The following is an 18,945-nucleotide window of genomic DNA, read 5'->3' on the forward strand; positions in this document are numbered from 1 at the left end:
GCTGCATGGAAACAGGTTCTCGCCCACTAATCCCTTATTTACATGTAATATACATACGACACACCCGACTTACCCTATTGTACATCAATAATAACAACAATAATAATGAGAAGAAGAAGATCATCTTCAATTAATAAAAATAAATTGCTAAAAGAAACAACTACTAATAAAGCAGACTTCCAAAATGAATAAAAACGGTCTGACGCGTTTCATATACATTTATATGTAATAAATTTTTTTTTTTAAAACACGCAATAATAGTGAAGCGAAAAGACTACAAAAGTCTCCACACCTACTTCAGCGCTATACAGCACCTCCTGTTCACACAACTGTTTTTTTTTTACCACACAATTTACTATACTATAACAATTAATTTATGCTATTGACTTAACCGGAAATTTTAGCTATTAAAATCTTATGCTCAAATTTACACACTGCGACCAGGCATGGGGTTTCCTACAGACATGCCAAACATGAAGTCGGTTAATTATAATAGTGAAACTGTCGATGGAATTCATTTACAATCTGCTTTGATCATACGCAATTTCATCATCACAACATGGTCCTCCACAACAGCAACAATATACATTACAGCTAAATATTCACAGACATAAAGAACACAGCACAGTGTATCCATAGGGGTCTAATAAATGACGTTTATCATAAATCACGCAGCTGCATTTTCACACAAACTTAAGCACAGATGTGTTACTGCTATTCCAATACAATACATACATTACAATACCAACACATCCAATACCCATGTCAGGCGGGGAAGAACGACAAGAATTATCAATACTTCCCATCAATAGCTCCAGTCCAAGATAACTGGAATAGTAAATTAGAAGGATGCTCTGAAACAGTGTAGGATATTACGTGGCACAATACTGCAAAGTATTACCCTGAAACATTTAACTTTAGCCTAGGGAGATGATGACATAAATAACGAGAAAGCAATAGTTTTATATTATACACACACTAATTACTGTAAGCACATTTTAAAATGTTAATTGATTTCATAATGGGAACAAAAAAATAATGTGAGAATGTTTGAAAAGGCACAATGTCAAAGCCCGGCATTATTAGTTGCTCTCATAATTAATTCAATATTCAATTACAGTTGCATGAAAGACAGAAAATGCACATATCTATGCATGGCTGAGATTTAATAAGTGTATAAAAACATTACTTAGAGTAATTGCACTAGTATGAGGAGATGAAGCACATTAACTAATGAGGAATTGTTGCTGCGTTACATCATGTGAAATTATAAATGGCCATGAGCGCAGGATGAAGAGCCAATCAGATCTCGACTTGCGTGTCAACCCAAGACCAACTGTCTCCTGCCTTTGACACAAGCATTTTACCTCCACAATTCAAATCCCAGAGCAAAGCAATCTGGCCTTACTCAAATCACTTGGCTGGCGTTTACAGGCACACGCTAGCTGGCTAATACCACACAACCGGCTACACGCCTGAACCATCGCATTTTACGATCAAATCTAAGCTATCTGGCCGCATCCTGGCCATCCCTAATCATTCAGCTCAAATGTAGATACAGTACATTTACATGCGTATTTATTTGGTCTTACACTTGCCACGCTAGAAACTAACGCTCGAGTAACGTTGTGTCTTGCAAATAACATAGGCGTGAAACGTCCGCTAGCCTGCTCTTTTACCACGCAAAATAAATACGTTTAAGCAAAATTAAACAGAGTAAAAGCGTTGTCTATCCCTTTTCCAACGTACAGAGGCAACCCTCCACCGCAAACAATACATATTAAATACCGAAACAGCAACAAACCGAACAGCTAGATAACCTTCAGCCAATTATGTTTAAGCCATCTGGTGAGGAGAAAAGCGACTGGTAACTAGCAAATATGCCTTTGTCGTGTTTTTAGACACACACTTTCGTACCACTGGGTTGGACTGCGGCTTGTATTTTCACCGTTTTCCCCTCCACACTTATTAAAATCGCAATCCCGTCATTATTTCAGTTCAAATTAAGCTGTTAAAGCAGGCGGTGTATGAAAAACCAAGAAGGCAGCCATTTTATCGTATCTCTTAGCTAGACAATAGCTAGCCTAGCGTGCTCATGGCACACATTCAGCACAAATAAAAAAAAAAGACAACAAGAGGAACCACAGAAACCCGTGTAGTTTCTAACTCACCTGGTTTCTACCGAGGGTTTGACCCGTACTTCCCGGGCTCATGGGTGGCGGGTGATGGCTCCTTTGTTGCCAGCCCGGATGGCCCCCTCCATACTGGGCAGCAGCACTGATATCCGCGGCTCCCTTGTTAGCGCCTTCCTGGTTGTTGTAGTCGCTCGGCGGGTAATTGCTGTATCCGCGGCTGGAGCTCGGCGAGGTTAGGAGTTGATTTAGAGTCGGTGTGGACGTGGCCTGTGGATTTGCAATATTATAGCGCTGATTATTGTAGGACGCGGCCATAGTCGGAGATCCTCCCGCTGGCTGCTGCTGCTGCTGCTTAGCCGCCTGAGCCGGAGCGCTGCGCGGAGAGTTCATGGCGTAGCCCGGGCTCGGGTACGGCGCTCGGTTCGGAAATTGTCCGTAGCTGTTGAACTGATGGTTCGGGAAGCCGTGGTCGTGCGAATTCGGTCCATACGGTTCCATCATGTTGCTGGGCGCCGCGGCTGCCATGCCAGGGCTTTGTTGTCCGCCATGTTGATGAAAAGGGCCCCGTGCGTAGTGGTGAGTGTAGCCGTAGGACGGCGGTGGAAAACCGGACCCGTGGTGCTGATGGGCCATGCCCGGGTGGTTATTCGCTTCGGGTCCGGCAGGATCATTTTGATTATTGGTGAGCCGCGGAGGATTGCCGTTGCCGTTCTTCATCTCGGACTCCCCTCCTCCTCCTCCTCCTCCCGTAGCATTGCCAGGCTCGGGCCGCTCGTGCAGCTCGCCGCGGCCCGGTGATCCGATCTCTGATCCCGGATCCTTATTTTCCTGCTGCTTCTCGGCCGGTACCGACTCCTCCTTTGGGTCTCGGTCCGCTTTTTTCAGCTCGGAAGGCGGGCTGCTGTTGAGAGAGGTAGCGCTGGCGACCTGAGCGGCCATGATAACCCCCCTCTCTCTCTCTCTCCCTCTCGGCGAGTCAAGTCACAATCGAACGCTAAACATCGAAACGTAAATACAACAGTTTTACAACCATTTGCCCGTATCTCGAGTCATCCCCTCCCCTTACCGCCGGACCGAATCCGGGCTGCACCGTTAGCACTGCTTTTTAGAAGCACTCTGAACAGTAAACTGTGTTCCCAGGGAATGAATTTAACCGACACGGAATTTGTGGGGGTTTCTATTACAGAACTAGACTACAGCGGAGGAACGGATCACACCAGCACGAGGCTCATACAGCCATTTTACCGACACACACTGCAACAAGGAAAACCTGGAGTGGATCCTGCTCGGAGTGCGGAATGGGCTTGTTTGGCGGGGAAGGGGGAGCTTGACGTTGCATAACAGCAAGAAAAACACTTTTTTTTTTAGCAATACATACATTGACACACAAAATATTTCATCTGTAATTCATATTTTGTATTTCTTGCCTACTATATTTTGTATATCTTGCTGTCAATTGTAAAATGAATTCTTTGGTTGTGAATTAACTGGTTTAGTGCTATTTGCGACCAAACACAGCCAGTGTCAGAATTTTTTTTTTTTTAATTAAATTCTCAGTGTGACCGCTGTTGCAACACTGGTCTGAAGGCCACCAATAAGAGGATGTCCTAGGATTATGTGAAACTAACTAGCTACAAACACGCTAGTGGCAATGGTGAAATGTAAACAAAATAGCCTAATCTAACAAAAAAAATCCATATTTTCTCAAGGTACACTTTGAAGAATGTTTCTGTTTACATAACCCGATTTTCTGCACGAGCCCAGATTGTGCTGACTGATGATCTAAGCAGGACATCATAATTTTCTTTAACTGTATGTCTACCGTTAGAGGATCTTCACCAGATAATCTGACACAGTGAATGCATACCATCTCACAGTCTATTCTATTGCAGTGTGATAATCGTTTCAAAAGACTGCTGAAATCGGACAGTATAAAACCAGCTTTAGTGGCAATATTTTACAAAATTGTTTGACATCATTTACATACTTATTAAACCATTCAGGGCCTTGTCATCCTGGCAGAGAACACTCATATCAGGAGGGAAATGTTCATACAATACAATAGAGTCAGAATAACTCTGTATTGATTTGTCTTGCTTCTCTCTACACTGATAAGTGGACCCAAACCACGCCAGCAAAATGCCGCTCATAAGTTTTACCTTTCATTTGTCATCTGTCTGTGTACACTGTAATAATATAATAATATATGGCAACTACATTACCCAACCACACAGATATTCAGCTGGAATTGTTGGAAAATGTCAAGAGATTAATACACTATAACATATGAATCTCAGATGAATTGGTTTGAAATTTTAACTGGGGTTTCACAGAAATCTAGAATAAGGGAGAGTTGCTTGTGAGTGTAGCAGAGGAAGAAGTACAGAAGATAGTGCTGCTGGTGGGCGGGGCTACGACTGAAAGCAGGAAGTGAAAATGGAAAAGAAAAAAAGAACGAGGGCGGGAGGGAGAGGGTAAGGAGAAAATCAGATAAAACACTGCAAGCGGTTGAAAAACAGAATACATTATTATCACAAAATAACCTCTGCCTATTTACCCTGTAGTTCACTCTGGCCTCTAAGTGAAACAGAAAGGAGGATCTCACGAGGGAAAATTATTTCTGTGCACAAGAATAAGCTCGTTTCTTGTTGCTCACGTCTCCCCGCCCCACACCCCCCTCTCTCTCTCTCTTCGTCTCTCTTTAGCTCTTTGCTGCTTGCAAAAGAAGCCCAGCACTGCTAGTGCCTGACTGTGGGGGATGGGTAGCACAGCACAGCACAGCGCGGCTTCAGTGCAGTGCAGTACACACACACACACACACACACACAGTACTGCTATACTGCTGGCCTACACCATACTCCAGCCTCAACCAGTGAAGTATGAAGCTCCCTCTATATGTGTTGATCAAGCCACTTTTAAATAGACATTTTGAGTATTTTAGAGGCCCAATAACGTAATTTTGTTTTAAATAATTTTTTCAACTGTTTTTAAAATGGAAAGTACAACTGAGCCTTAGAAACAGATAATCTGGCAGAAAGGTGCTGTATACTCCCTCAGGAAAGTGAAAAAGACCAGTATTGGCCTATAGATCATGTTTTCTGTTTTGCCCCATAGTCTATCTGAGAAGCTAACAGTCAAATTAATTTTATCCCACATTCTATGATTAGACAAGCATGATTTTTCCATTTCGACCAATTAGCTGATTTGACCTATTTTTGTTTATTAATTAATCTTCAGTAACATTTTTATCCTGGCCAGGGTGGCAGTGGATCTGGAGCCTATCACAGGAACAGTAGGCGAAAGGCAGGGACACACCCTGAAAGGGGTGCTAGTCCTTCGAAGCACAACATGCACACATTCATTTACACTTAGGGGACATTTAGAATTGCCAGTCTACCTACTGGTATGTTTTTGTGAGGTCGAAAGAAACCAGAGAACCTGGAGGAAACCCATGTGCATACAGAGAAAACATGCAGAGAAACTCCACACAGACAGTAACTTGAGTTCAGGATCAAATTGGGGACCATGCAGCTCTGAGGCAGCAACAGTACCCCACCATACCTCCAGCTAATTATGTGAATTTTACTTTTTTAAATCAATTCTAGACCATCTATTCACTCCGTTCATAAGTTATTCACAGAAGGTGGATAGGTCAAACCATTTGAATGTTACAAGCCAAAGAATGTTTAGGCCATGGCCAGTTTTGGCTATAGGAATCAGATATTGTCTGATTTTCATGAAGTTAATTTTTCATTTGGAGGATTTTTTTGTTATATTTGTTAAATTTGTACAAATATTAACAATATGAGGTGGGATAACATTCAAATAACTGTTTATCAAGTAGCACTTGTCTGATCAAGTTTGAATAAGTTCAAACTTTCAATCAAGTTATTGTGGATTCTAGTTTTATGCTAGTTCGTAAAATGATTCATAAGAATGACTTTTAAATAATCATAAAAAGAAACATGGTCACCGCTGGCCAATCAGTTTTTTAGCAGGCATTTGACAAACTATGCATTGACCTATTGTTGAGAAATTTAAATGTACAGTATGTACACATATGGAAACTCTATTATCTTATGTGAGGGCATAGGAATTGGCCACTGGTTGGTGATCATGTTTCCTCCAGAGTCTCTAGTTTCCTCCCTCCTCACAAGAACATGCCCGTAGGTGGATTGACGACTCTAAATGGACCTAAGGTGTGAATGTGTTTGTGAATGGTGTGCTGCAAAGGACTGGCATCCCATCCAGGGTGTATCCTTGCCTTGCCCCCAGTATTCCTGGGATGGGCTCTGGATTCACCCCAACCCTGACCAGGATAAAGCAGCTACAAAAGCTGAATGAATGAATATACTCTATGTCTTATCACATTTATGTTAGAGACATGGACCTGGGTTCATATTAGCACCTCTGACTGAGCGCATATTAGTGTTTTTGTAATCCTTACTGTTTTTCTGCAATTTTCAAAACACCAACAAAGTCAAACCAAGGACAGTTCAAATTAAACCATGCTGTTAGTTCAGAAACATTTGCTCATAGTCATTACCTTATGATTTTTAATGACTAAAATAGCTTACCAATGACTCTGTCTGTTAAAACAATTAATAAAATAATCCAACTAATATGAATAGATACTACTTTATTTATCCAATTACAAGTTTTATAAGTTTGGCCAAAGCATCAAACCCTAGATGACAGACATTTCCCAAAGTAAAGAACAGCTATTTTAAAAATGAGATGAGTCTATTTAAAATGTACTGTTGTACTTCTGCACTTCTTCATTAGCTGTTAACGTGTGGTTATTTTGCCACTCTTTGTAACATGTGGTTATTTTTATTTTATTGTTCCTGCAACTGTATTTCACATGTACCTTCTCAGTCAGTGCTGATGACATGTTGTGGATGTGTCAGAAACATGGGCTGAAGAATATTAGCCAGATCCAATCAAATAAACTGACAGAACAGTTACTGACAAGCTGCATGAATCTACAGTTTGGGTTAGAAAGAAATCAGCCCCAGCCTTCTTCATACCATTCTGTGTATTTTTCTTTTTCTTGATGATGCTGTTGTCTTATATCTTATATACAGTCAGGTGAAATATTTAGTACACTATTTAGTTCTGTAAGGCCTACAGAAAAAAGGTTGTGGATGCCTATGAGTCTGACAAGAGATTTAAAAAGGTCACCAAATTATTTGAAATACATCATTCCACTGTAAGGAAACTAATCTACAAATGGTGCAGATTTCAAACGACTGCCAATTTGTTCAGGACTGGCTGTCCCAGCAAATTCAGCCCAGGAGCAGACCGTCTTATGCAAAAAGAAGTCTCCAAGAACCCCAACATTTAATCACAGGATCTGCTAGTAAGACTTGCAACTGTTGGTGTCAAAGTGCATGCTTCTACAATCAGAAAGAAATTGCATAAATTTGACCTGCATGTGAGGCATGCCAGGTAAATAGCCTTTGCAACACTACAGTGTGCCAATGACTATATAGGCAAAGACCAGGCATTCTGGAATAATGTGGTCTGGTAAGACGAATCAAAGATAGAGTTGTTTGCCACAGTAACAGCAGACATGTTTGGCGCAGACCAAAGACAGCTTATCAGGAGAAGCACCTCATACCACCTGTGAAGCATGGTGGTGGAAATGTTATGGTTTGGGGTTGCTTCACTGCCTCAGGGACTGGACAGCTTACATTCATTGGTTCAACATTGAATTCTGCATCATATCAGAGTGGTTGTTAGGCCATATCTCCGAAAGTTGAAGTTGAACCAAAAGTGGACCTTTCAACAGGATAATAATCCTATGTACACTAGCAAATTCACCAAGAAATGTCTAAATAAAAAGAAGAAATGGAGGGTTATGGAATGGCCTAGTCAAAGCCCGGATTTGAATCTTATTGAAATGTTATGATTTGTGGGGGCTGTACTTATTTTTTCACATGACTATGTTTTTATGTGTTTAATTTATTTAGAATGGGCATACACAGTTATGGTGTTAAATTTTCACCTATAACTGAGAGTAATATCGCTTACACACATCTTAAATATATGAAAAGCTTTGCAATCGGCCACAATAAATGACAGAAAAAAATATATGGTGTATGTATATTGTACCAGTCAAACTCATTGCCATTAATATGAAAATAAGCAGCACATAAGCTATACTCAAGGGGGGGGAAAAAAGGAGGAGATTGTTCTATAGAGCCATTCTTTCAATTAGTGGTTCATTCAATCGTTTACTCTCAGACACACCCCCACATGGGAATCTACAAAGTAACCAGAGCACACACAGGGAAGTTGGGACTTGGCCAGCAGGTTGCTGGGCAGCCGTCACACACACAAACTCGCTCTCTGAAGTGTGCTAAGCAAAGAAGTAGCAGTCTGGGAAGCCAGCGAACGAAAGCATAGATGTGGGTGCATTCGCATAACCAATACCCCCCACCCTCACACAAACACACAGAACACAGCCACACAACAAACCTGGAGACAACAGAAACATGGGAACACTATAGGCTTACATTGTTGGTGTTGTTTTTAAGAGAGGCAATACATTTTTGTTTTAAAATAACCTGCTACATTTCCTTTGTTTTCCTTGAAACATTAGATCATCATTTAGTGAGTATTTGTTTTTGTGATTTTACTATATTGAATTAAACATATACTAGTGATAAGATTATAGTCATTCTGTTTATCACATGCTCCAGAAAAAGAAAAAAAAAAACACACAGCATGATTAATAGACCCAAATGGATAAAAAGGGAAGGTCAAATCTTTATATTTTGTATTAAAATGAAAAGATTGAGGTTCCATACAAGCATTTATGGTTAAATACTCAGAGGTCTACTAGAACATAAACTAGAAGTATAGGGGAGCCAACTTGTCAAACTAGTACATTCATAAGCCTAGGAAGGCAGAAACGAATTTCACATCACTAACTCCTTCTGCCTGTCTGGCTCCTGATTTTACCATGCAGATCAAACTAAAGTGTGAACTGGATTCTGGATTGAGTTTGTAGCTCACACACTGTCCACCCCCCCCCCCCCCCGCACCCACCCCCCACCCCACCCCACTGCGTCCGGTTTTCAGCTGCTGCTCAAGTCTACCAAAGCCCCTGCACTTGTTTATATAAGAATCATTAATAAGATGTTTCAGAGATGTAGGACTAACTACACATAATGAAACATGAACAATTTTTTTCAATCAGGCATGTATTATGATCACCTGGAAAAATCTACAAACATATGCAATAAAGTACGTGTGTGTTCCTCTTAGCAGAACCAACATATTAATGAAGTTTCCTTTTGGCAGTAGATATCTTATCTATCACATAAAAGCCAAACTGAAATAGTAGTTATTTAGCTAAAGAGGTATGCTGCATAGTGCTACAACATTTCCCCACTCTGTGATGGTATGTCAGTGGTGGTGAGCATAAACAGGATATTACACAAAATTGTCAGTATTTTGTGTTTGTGCTGTCTTCTACTAAATACTACTGCAGTGATTTTTCTGCACAAAGACCCATCACATGGGCTACATATGACTTTTATATTCCACTCTTTTATACATCAGTCATTTAAACATTTCTGATATAGTTTAGGCAAGCACATTCATCAATTAAGTAAATATACTAATGTCTAGAAAGCAAAAATGAAAGTTAATATGTGTAGGAACACCTTTTTGAAAACATAATAAGAAACATTTCCTCTTAGCTCAGGCGAGCTTACTCACAATTTCCTCATTCAATATAGCCATAGCTAATGTTAAGTGTTGGTGTTAGAGTTCAACTCATACAGTATTTGTATTTAAAATTCTCTATGCAGGCTAACAAACAAACAAACAAACAAACACAGAAGCCAAGTAGTCAAGTTTCCTTCTCCATTTAATAGCCCATCTTTTTAGTTGATTAATCTAAAACTGGTTAAAGATTATACAGGTAAAAACGGTGTACTTCTAATTTTATAGAGTTAGTTAATGTTATTACACTCCTCCACTGTTTAAATCAGTGCCAATTCCCAAACCAGGCTTGTACAATATCACACACACACACATTTTCTTTCTGATTACATCATGTATTTACTCCTTACATGGTACATTTTGCATTACACATTTTTTTCGAATGCAAATATGTTACAATGTTCATCAGATTTTTGTCCAAAAACACAGAATTCATATCCCAGAAAGTAAGATTAGACAAATGCTTAATTTCTTTGCATCTCTTTGCTCACAAAGGAGCGGTCACGGCTGTAAGTAAGCGGAATGAAGATGTTTGGCTCTGAGGCTCCACTCCGTGTTTTAGCGACGCCCACACACACAGAGTGCGCTAAGAGGCGATGCACAACCCTGTAGTCTCACGAGTCCTTCCGCGGATCACACAAGTATGCGTTAAGGTGATTATTAGCGCAAAACCCTTAGAAGACTATGAGGCGACGGAAATTGTATAGAGTGGCATGATTTGGTCAAAACAACCTAAAAATCGTAATTTTTAAACAGAAAAGAAGCCCCGAAAAGACTGGTTTTGAAAACACAAGGCACTATGTAACATAGTTGTCATCTCTCCCTCGCGTGTACAATGCATTCCAGTGTTCCTCCGCGGGTGACAGGGCCTTTACAAGGTCCAGGCAGCACATGATGGGAAAGGTGTCCCGCATGCAGCAGTCTCTCCACTGCGAGACACTCCAATGAGCGCACAAACAAGTGTTATAACGCCGTGGCTGCGTACTTTATGCTATATATATATATATATATATATATATATATATATATATATATATATATATATATATATGGCGAATACTTCTTATACATTAAAAAAAAGATCATATAACACCTAATCTGAGCACAATCTCTCAGACCTTTATTTCACAAGACACTAAAAGCTGCATATTCAAGAAATTCACAAGACACCTATATTTCTGAAATAAGTACAGGCCTACACATCCAATGAAAGCAATCTATATTTATCATGCCTTCTTTACGACAGCATCCTCTGGTGGAGGAAGTATGAAATGTCATCTCAAACGGTTTGGAGATCAGTATTAAATCCATAAAAGTGTTGACTGGTATAATTTCTTGCATGACTAATGACTAATGGTCAATCATTTTGTTTAATGTGTTATTACGTGTGATTATTGATCACACATTTTTTCACCTTACTGAATGTACTGTTTGGAACAAGAACCCATAAATAGTACTTATACAGCATGGTTGATGTGCAGTGACCTGGTAAAAATGGTTCACATCTCTTTTAATTAAATATGGGGTGAGAAAGTAAAAATCTGAATATAAAGACAGCATGCATTGCATTTCAAAGCTTATAATGATTAGCTGATACGTATATTTTTCAATACACCCTTGTTATATTTCCCCACCATTACCATGTTATTATATTTCTGCATATGAATTTGTGAAAAGCTTTCTGTAGTGATCCATATATATTATTAAATAAAATAAGGACAGAACCTATTTGCAGAATAGGTAATTAACAAAAGAGACCACAGCACATATGGTAATGCATACAGTGCTGAGAAGAAAATGGAATGCAATTGACGAATATTATCAATTATGTTGCCTAATAAAGTGTTCACTGAGTGTGTTCAATGTTTCATTTTACAAATGAAGTTTCCTTAATTCAAGAAGAATGAAAACAGTAAAAATGCACATAGTAAACAGACAGAGATGGTGTTTAACAGATATATTAATCACATAATTTTAAGATATCATATATGGTATTAAAAATGAACAGTTACTATGGAGAAAGTTTATTATTATTATTATTATTATTTTTATTACAAAAGAAATATTTCTGCAGATTCCAGTCCTGATTCTGAAAATGTTCATGGTAGGTGCTCATATTGTGCCTTGTGGTTCAGGTTTCAATTTGTTTGCCTACTACAATTAATCTCATCTTAACACTTCAAAACCTTCAGTTTAGGAAAGAGAGTCAAGTCAATACAAAGTCATTAAATTAAGCTTTTATTACAGTTACAAGTCCATGACCTCTTCTTCCAAAGTCTTTTTATTGGTTTCCACATATCTCTCTTGTACTCCAAGAGCTCTGGAGTTTAAAAAAAGTTAAGGAAATATATTTCAACAACATGTAAACAAAAACATTTTAAAAGATAGGATAGATTAATTCACTGAAATTCAACCAGCTAAGGGACAGAAATATGAGGCAGCTCAATGGTTTTTATTAATCCTTGGATACGGATCTGCCAAATGAATAAATGCTAAATTAAATATGAAAAAAGCAACTGATTAGATAAGGATACAAGTTAAACTGAAAATCTGCTCCAACAGCAGCAGACATCATAACTTGCAGATTTCTTTCCTCCAAGTCCCCAAAGCAGTAGCCATTGGCCTTGTCCACTGTGCGAAGGACCTGCATCATGCTCTGCTTGTCCTGTAGAACAAAGTATCAGGAATGTATCTAATGCATGTTAGTTCTTAGTAACAGAGACAGAGAGAGACAGAGAGAACACTTCTCAATACTCAAATTGATGCTTCCTCATTTCCTCTCTCCTCTGTCCTCCAGCCTGTGGCCCAAAAATCAATCAAAGTCAGCTATCTTGAAGGACATATAAATTCTCTAACTGCACTACAACTAGGTGAGGAATGAGGAACGATAAAGCTTTGAGAGCAGCGAGGATACACAGGTGTATCCTATGCGGAAATGTTTCTTGTCGAAAAACCTCACGCATGAATAAATTCCCCATCTCCTTTTACATCTGCCACAATCTAAAACAAAAAGTCCTTAGGTGATTTGATGGCATTTTGTGAGAACTATAATTAAATAATTATATGCTTACAATGAGTACTGTGATTAATTGATCCTTGCATGTTTGGATATGCAAAGCTGCACAAAAGATGAGATAAATGATGTACTGTTCATTCATTCATTGTTGAATAACATTTCACATACTATCAGTGCGTTTTGCTTTATCAAGAATGTTGTTATTAACCAAACTCCAACAACAAACGGCACATCCCTGAAGCGCAGTGAGATCATCCAGCTGAGCACAGACATCAATAATTGACGTTGCTTTGAAGAGACATTTGAGAGAGCGAAGATATACCATTTGACTTGCTTTGATTCCTCTCTCCTCACATCCCATCCTTCTCTCACATCCTAAAGGGTGGAGCGAAGATGCGAGAAAAGGAAGCGAGGATGCACAAATAAGAAATGAGAAGCACCCACAGAGAGAGAGAGAGAGAGAGAGAGAGAGAGAGAGAGAGAGAGAGAGAGAGAGAGAGAGAGAGAATTAACCTGCACATTCAGAGGGACGAAGGAGACAAGACCGTAGTCCTGGATCACCTCAGCCAACTTCTCATTCAGATGATGGAACTTCTTAAAGAATGGGTCAGTGGCTAAATGTTCCACCAGGTATGACAGGTCCATAACCTCCGTGTAGTAATCAAGATTGAAGGCTTTGAAAGACGGTAACACAAGGACGATAAGAAATTAGTGAAGGAATATTGTTCTGTAATTGACATTTTACTTGGTATCCCATTAGATCCAAGACAGTAAGGCTCTTACTAAATGTAAATTAAAATTTTAAAACAACATGGTTACTTCCTAATTGATTTAATTTGGCTAAAGCTGAAGAGAAGGGTTGGAGAAAGGGGGTCCACAGTGTAAAAAGCCTATAAATGAATGGCTCGTGCTTTAAATTTCTGAATACTATATTACATATTCAACACGGTTGGTCATGCAAAACACAATGAACGCAATATCACAATAAAAAGTTTGTCATGTTGGACAGGAGTTCCCAAACTTGTTGCAGCCATGTACCAATTTAATGGTAAAATAAATTTCACAGACCCCCTCGGCACAGATTTTGGAGCATAATCCGACTATTCAAATATTAGGCTCATTATTGAAATGTATACAGTGATATTTAAGGGCTTTTTTAGCCATTGGACTTTTAATTCCACAGACAGGTCCCATTAGGCCAAAGTTGACAAGAATTATAGGCCTACTTGTTTTTGAGTTGAGGTCTGGATTAAACCCAATTCAAATGATCAGACAAACAGACTAACAAATAAACAATAACTTTGATAAGGTTGGGTTGTGATTTCCATCACTGTTGCAAACACACAAACAAACAAAAATCACTGATTCCTGCGGTGCTTGGGCCCACTTTGTTGAGAACCACTAATGTACAGGGTGTCCCAAAAGTCTCCGTACATATGGCAAATGAACACTTTTCCAAAATGTTTTATATTTAGTTTATATTATTTATTTTTCAGATAGCCTTTAAGAATGCCTCTAAGGAAAGGAGGTATTGAATTCATTCTCATGGCTGGATCGGGAAGCTCTCGCAAGGTTGCGATGGACATGCAATTACATGAATAACACTAGACTCAGTGTGTGTTTACAAAGAAATGGCAGTCATGTAGGTAATGTTTTGTTAATAAAGTTAAATTTTGCTAAAAAGTGTTAATTTCCACTACGCATAGAGACTTTTGGGACACACTGTAGAATATCTCCTCACCCAGCTTGCCATACTGTTCAATAAGGTCCATCTTGGAGAGAACATTGACATGAGGCAGTTCCACTTGAAGCATGGTGGACAGCGAGGTGCAGAGGACAGAAATGAACTTGGCTGGATCGGCACAGTAATGAGAGTCCACCAGATGGACTGCAGTCAACTAGAATCATGAACGAACGTCCAACACAAAGGAAGTAGGTGTTATAATTCAAACTCACAAACAAGAAGATGCACCATGGCTGTATACATACAATATATACATACACATATATGCATACACACAATTTTACTCACCCTGAAATTCCACTTGGATAGCTGGGCAAATATATTTCGGACTGCACTATGATGAGTGTAAAGCTCCACCTGGCCAGGGCAGTCAAAAAGGAAATAACAGTCATGGTGCTGCTTCAGTTTAGCTTCTAACCAGTCCAAATTGGCCTCTAAATATTCCATGCAATAGATAAGGCCTCCGTTAGGGCCAAGTTTCAGCCCCTCCATCACATCTTCAAGTGTGACTAGTTCTGAAATGTCCACTGCACACTGATACGGAAGTCCCTCGTTGGCAGGATCCAGGTTTATTACCACGACTTTGCGCCCGACTTGACTCAGGAAGTCATACATGCCTCGGCAGTAGGTCGTTTTCCCTGAGCCAGGTGGCCCAATAACGACCTGACCAAAGCGCAGAGAAGACTCCTGAGCTCCAGTGGACGTGCTCATGGCAGCCCTAACTCTCAACCACACAAACTAGTTCAGTCCAAAATATAAACACATAAACTGTCACCTACTAACTAGAACAGGTAGTGTGATAGTGAGGCTTGTGGGTGCATTATGTTACTCTGTGGTACAAAATGAACCAGAAAGCAAGAGGCTTATAATAGCAGCTAATAGCTAGCTAAATCGTTTGTTCCATTAAGGTACGAACAGGAAGCAGTAGCCTATACTTCATACACTAATATGTGACAACATACTTCTATGTACACTCAAACAATACGTAAACTCTTCTACTTTCAAAACAATGCATGAAGTGTTGAGCGGTTACAAAGAATAACAGAAATATCTGCTACAAAATTATTTATGAAACCCGAACAAAACGAACAGTGCAAATTAGTACATTCATTTTAAAAATTATATATATATATAAATATATATATATATATATATGCTCCACAACGTGAAGTATCAGAGGCAGCCAGTATCACATCCAGGTCATTTTGGCCAACTTCAAAATAAAAGTCGCGAACGTAAGAACGCGCAGCAATTATGGACATTTGAGCAGAGAAAGCAAACATACACCGTGTGTTCTCTGAATAGGTATATAAATACTGACGGTAGCCACTATTTCGCTATTTTACAATCAACAACAAGAAAAAAACAAACAAACAAAAAAACAAAACAAAACAAAACAAAAAAACAAACAAACAAAAGAAGCCCAATCAATGGAAAGAAGCAGACTTTGGTAGTGGATTATTCTCATCATAGCAGTGACACTGACATTCCTGCTCTAAAATCCAGCTGAACAGCTGCCAAAACACAGTTTATTAATTACCTATACTGTTACTGCATCATAGAGAAGTTATTATTGTTATTTAATAAAATAAAATAAAATAATGCAGCACTAAGGTCATTCAAAAATCTGAAACATTTATTGATCAATATTAATAGTAATAATAATAGTAAGTAATAAGGAAACTGGAAATTTAACTTACCAGCTGGCAAAGATGGTCGACCAGCCTGAGCAACTCAGCCTGTGTTTTAGCAGCTGGTTGGTGGTCTGACCAGGCTGGATTTTTCAGCAGGGATAGTAGTGGTACTATCTTTCCACTGATAAATGGGGTAGAGAGAATGTCAGATGTCAGAGCATAATTATACACCTAAAAAGTAAACCAATGTGTAAAGAGTAGCTAATACAAGAGCCCTTGATTGTATATAATATTCAAGATGCCTGTAGTGTGTTAAATGTTCTGCTGAATAACGTTCATTTTTGTAAACCTTCTTGTCACAATGAATATCCAAGAGCCAACGTCATTTTAGAAGGCTTAACTAATCCAGTGAAAATATCTGTATTTAGTGGATAATAGAAATATAACTGTAATGAAAGGACACATACCTCTTTCTCACTGTGCTCTTTCTCTCTGTCCTCTTTCTCAAATTGAAAAGTTTATCTCCTTACATGTAGCTCAATCATTTGTTTATATTCCTTATTATTAAAACCAAAATGTCCTCTTAGGGGAAACAATATGCTCTTTGTAATTTCCATCCATCCATCTTGTACTGCTTATCCTTCCTTCAGGGTCACGGGGAAGCCTGGAGCCTATTCCAGGGAGTATCAGGCACAAGGCGGGGTGGACAGGGTGTCAATCCACTGCACATACACATTCACACACTACAAACACTTTGGACATGCCAATCAGCCTACCATACATGTAGGCTTTGGACTGGGGGAGGAAACAGGAGTACCTGGAGGAAACCCCTGCAGCATGGAGGAGAACATGCAAACTCCACACACACAGGGCCATAGGGGGAATTGAACCCCTGACCCTGGAGGTGTGAGGCGAACATGCTAACCACTAAGCCACCATGCGCCCCCGCTTTGTAATTTGTTATTTAGAATTCTGAAGTGTAAACATTATAAGATGGTGAAATCTTCTGTTTGTCCAGGATTTTTTTTTTTAAAGCCATACAATGCCATAAAAATATGCTTAAAAAAGATTACGGGTAAAAATCCCAAAGAGCAAGTGAATTACTTGTCCTATGACCTTCACCGTGACAATATACTGGTAGGTTCAGGGCTCAAACAATAATGATTTCAATGTTGGGAATGTCAATGTTGGATCAGAATTTGGTATTTACAGATACTCAGGGCTCTGTATCTGACATCAGTATTGCATCCTAATTCTAAAAATGGGACGAAAGCATCCCTATGATAAGCTAAATATCTTAATAATTATTGAAATAATACAGTATTATTAATAGTCTTAATAATACAGTGCATGAGGTAGTGGCCATGTCAGGGTATTAAAAGAAGTCTACTGTGTACCTGCTTTAATACAGGACTGTGTAGATCCTGTGCAATAATGTGTATCTAAAATGTAGTTTTTCAGTTATAAGCTGCAAATCATTTCCTCTCTCCTCAGAGGCATACAGTATACTGTTACAAAATCATAATACAGAGGTGCCAGCATCGATAATTGGAAAATCCCAGTAGAAATTCTACCACCTAAACCCCATATGATACATACATTTTTTTTTAGCATGTAGACTGAGGCCATGATATTAAGTTACACACATCAACAATATTTTGGCTCTGGTTGGTGTGTGTGTGTGTGTGTGTGTGTGTGTGTGTGTGTGTGTGAGAGAGAGAGAGATTTTGGAAACAATTTAGTGGTAACATTTCTCCCCAGCTGTGCCCTGAGCAACAGTAAAAAAAAAAAAAAAAATAGAAGGCAAAAGTTCACTGTGACCACAGCTGCATTTTTCACCAACCATAGCGGCCACAGTTGGCTTCTTGTTGTCTATCAACTCACAAAATCGAGTTTCATAAATTCCCAGATCAAAATTCACCAAGATAAAGTCAGGGCAAAGTGGAAGTAACCACTACCAGAAACAAATGTGCCTTTCATATGCCCTGCACCCCTTCATTAACTGGCTCTTTGGTCAGGAGAATTTCACACATTTATCAAACCACTGCTTTATAATAAAATAAATACATAAATTAATAAAAAAAGTGTAGCATTCACATTACTTCGGGATCTCTGTAGCAAGGGGTCAATCAAACATCAAATGCTACAGCTAAACCATAGAAGTTAGAACCTATCTAGACTCATTTGTCTTTGGACAACAAAAGGAAATAAAGCAAAAAAACCAAACCCCCATTCTTTTCCATTTTATTTTACAATATAAAACATCTAAAACACATACAGAATATAATGAAACTCAAAATAAAAAAAAAGAATTACCTTGGAGTAGAACAATGAGACTATTAAGAAACGTTTAGCAAAAAAAATAAAAGAATGTCTACAAACTAGAAATAGCCATTTTCATTATCATTAAAAATTACGAACTAACACAAACAATGATGACCTCCAGGATATTTACAGAATCTAGATGTTCATTGACAACAAATTATCCAAAAAAAAATAAAATAAAATTTTTTTTATATATATATATATATATATATATATATATATATATATATATATATATATATATATATATATATATATATATATATTCTATATATATATATATATATATATATATATATATATATATATATATATATATATATATATATATATATATATATATATATATATATA

The 18,945-nt window shown here is 38.5% G+C and overlaps 2 protein-coding genes across 3 annotated transcripts in view; both read right to left on the reverse strand.

The window, feature by feature from the left end:
- The window catches only part of arid1aa (AT rich interactive domain 1Aa (SWI-like)), a 27,193-nt gene extending 23,795 nt beyond the window's left edge, over nt 1-3,398 (reverse strand). For both annotated transcript variants that reach the window (XM_017476147.3, XM_017476141.3), the window contains exon 1: nt 2,172-3,398. In XM_017476147.3, the coding sequence (XP_017331636.1) occupies nt 2,172-3,074 (903 nt within the window). In that variant the 5' untranslated portion in view covers nt 3,075-3,398. The remainder of the gene's footprint in view (nt 1-2,171) is intronic.
- Nucleotides 3,399-12,094: 8,696 nt separating this feature from the next.
- gpn2 (GPN-loop GTPase 2) lies at nt 12,095-15,375 on the reverse strand. The gene is given in 5 exon segments (NM_001200426.1): nt 12,095-12,192; nt 12,407-12,537; nt 13,402-13,562; nt 14,630-14,786; nt 14,921-15,375. Coding segments are annotated over 5 exon segments (945 nt in total). The 5' UTR covers nt 15,344-15,375; the 3' UTR covers nt 12,095-12,119.
- Between the last annotated feature and the right edge of the window lie 3,570 nt (nt 15,376-18,945).

The sequence above is a fragment of the Ictalurus punctatus genome, chromosome 1 (assembly GCF_001660625.3).
Source record: "Ictalurus punctatus breed USDA103 chromosome 1, Coco_2.0, whole genome shotgun sequence".
NCBI classification, from domain to species: Eukaryota; Metazoa; Chordata; class Actinopteri; order Siluriformes; family Ictaluridae; genus Ictalurus; species Ictalurus punctatus.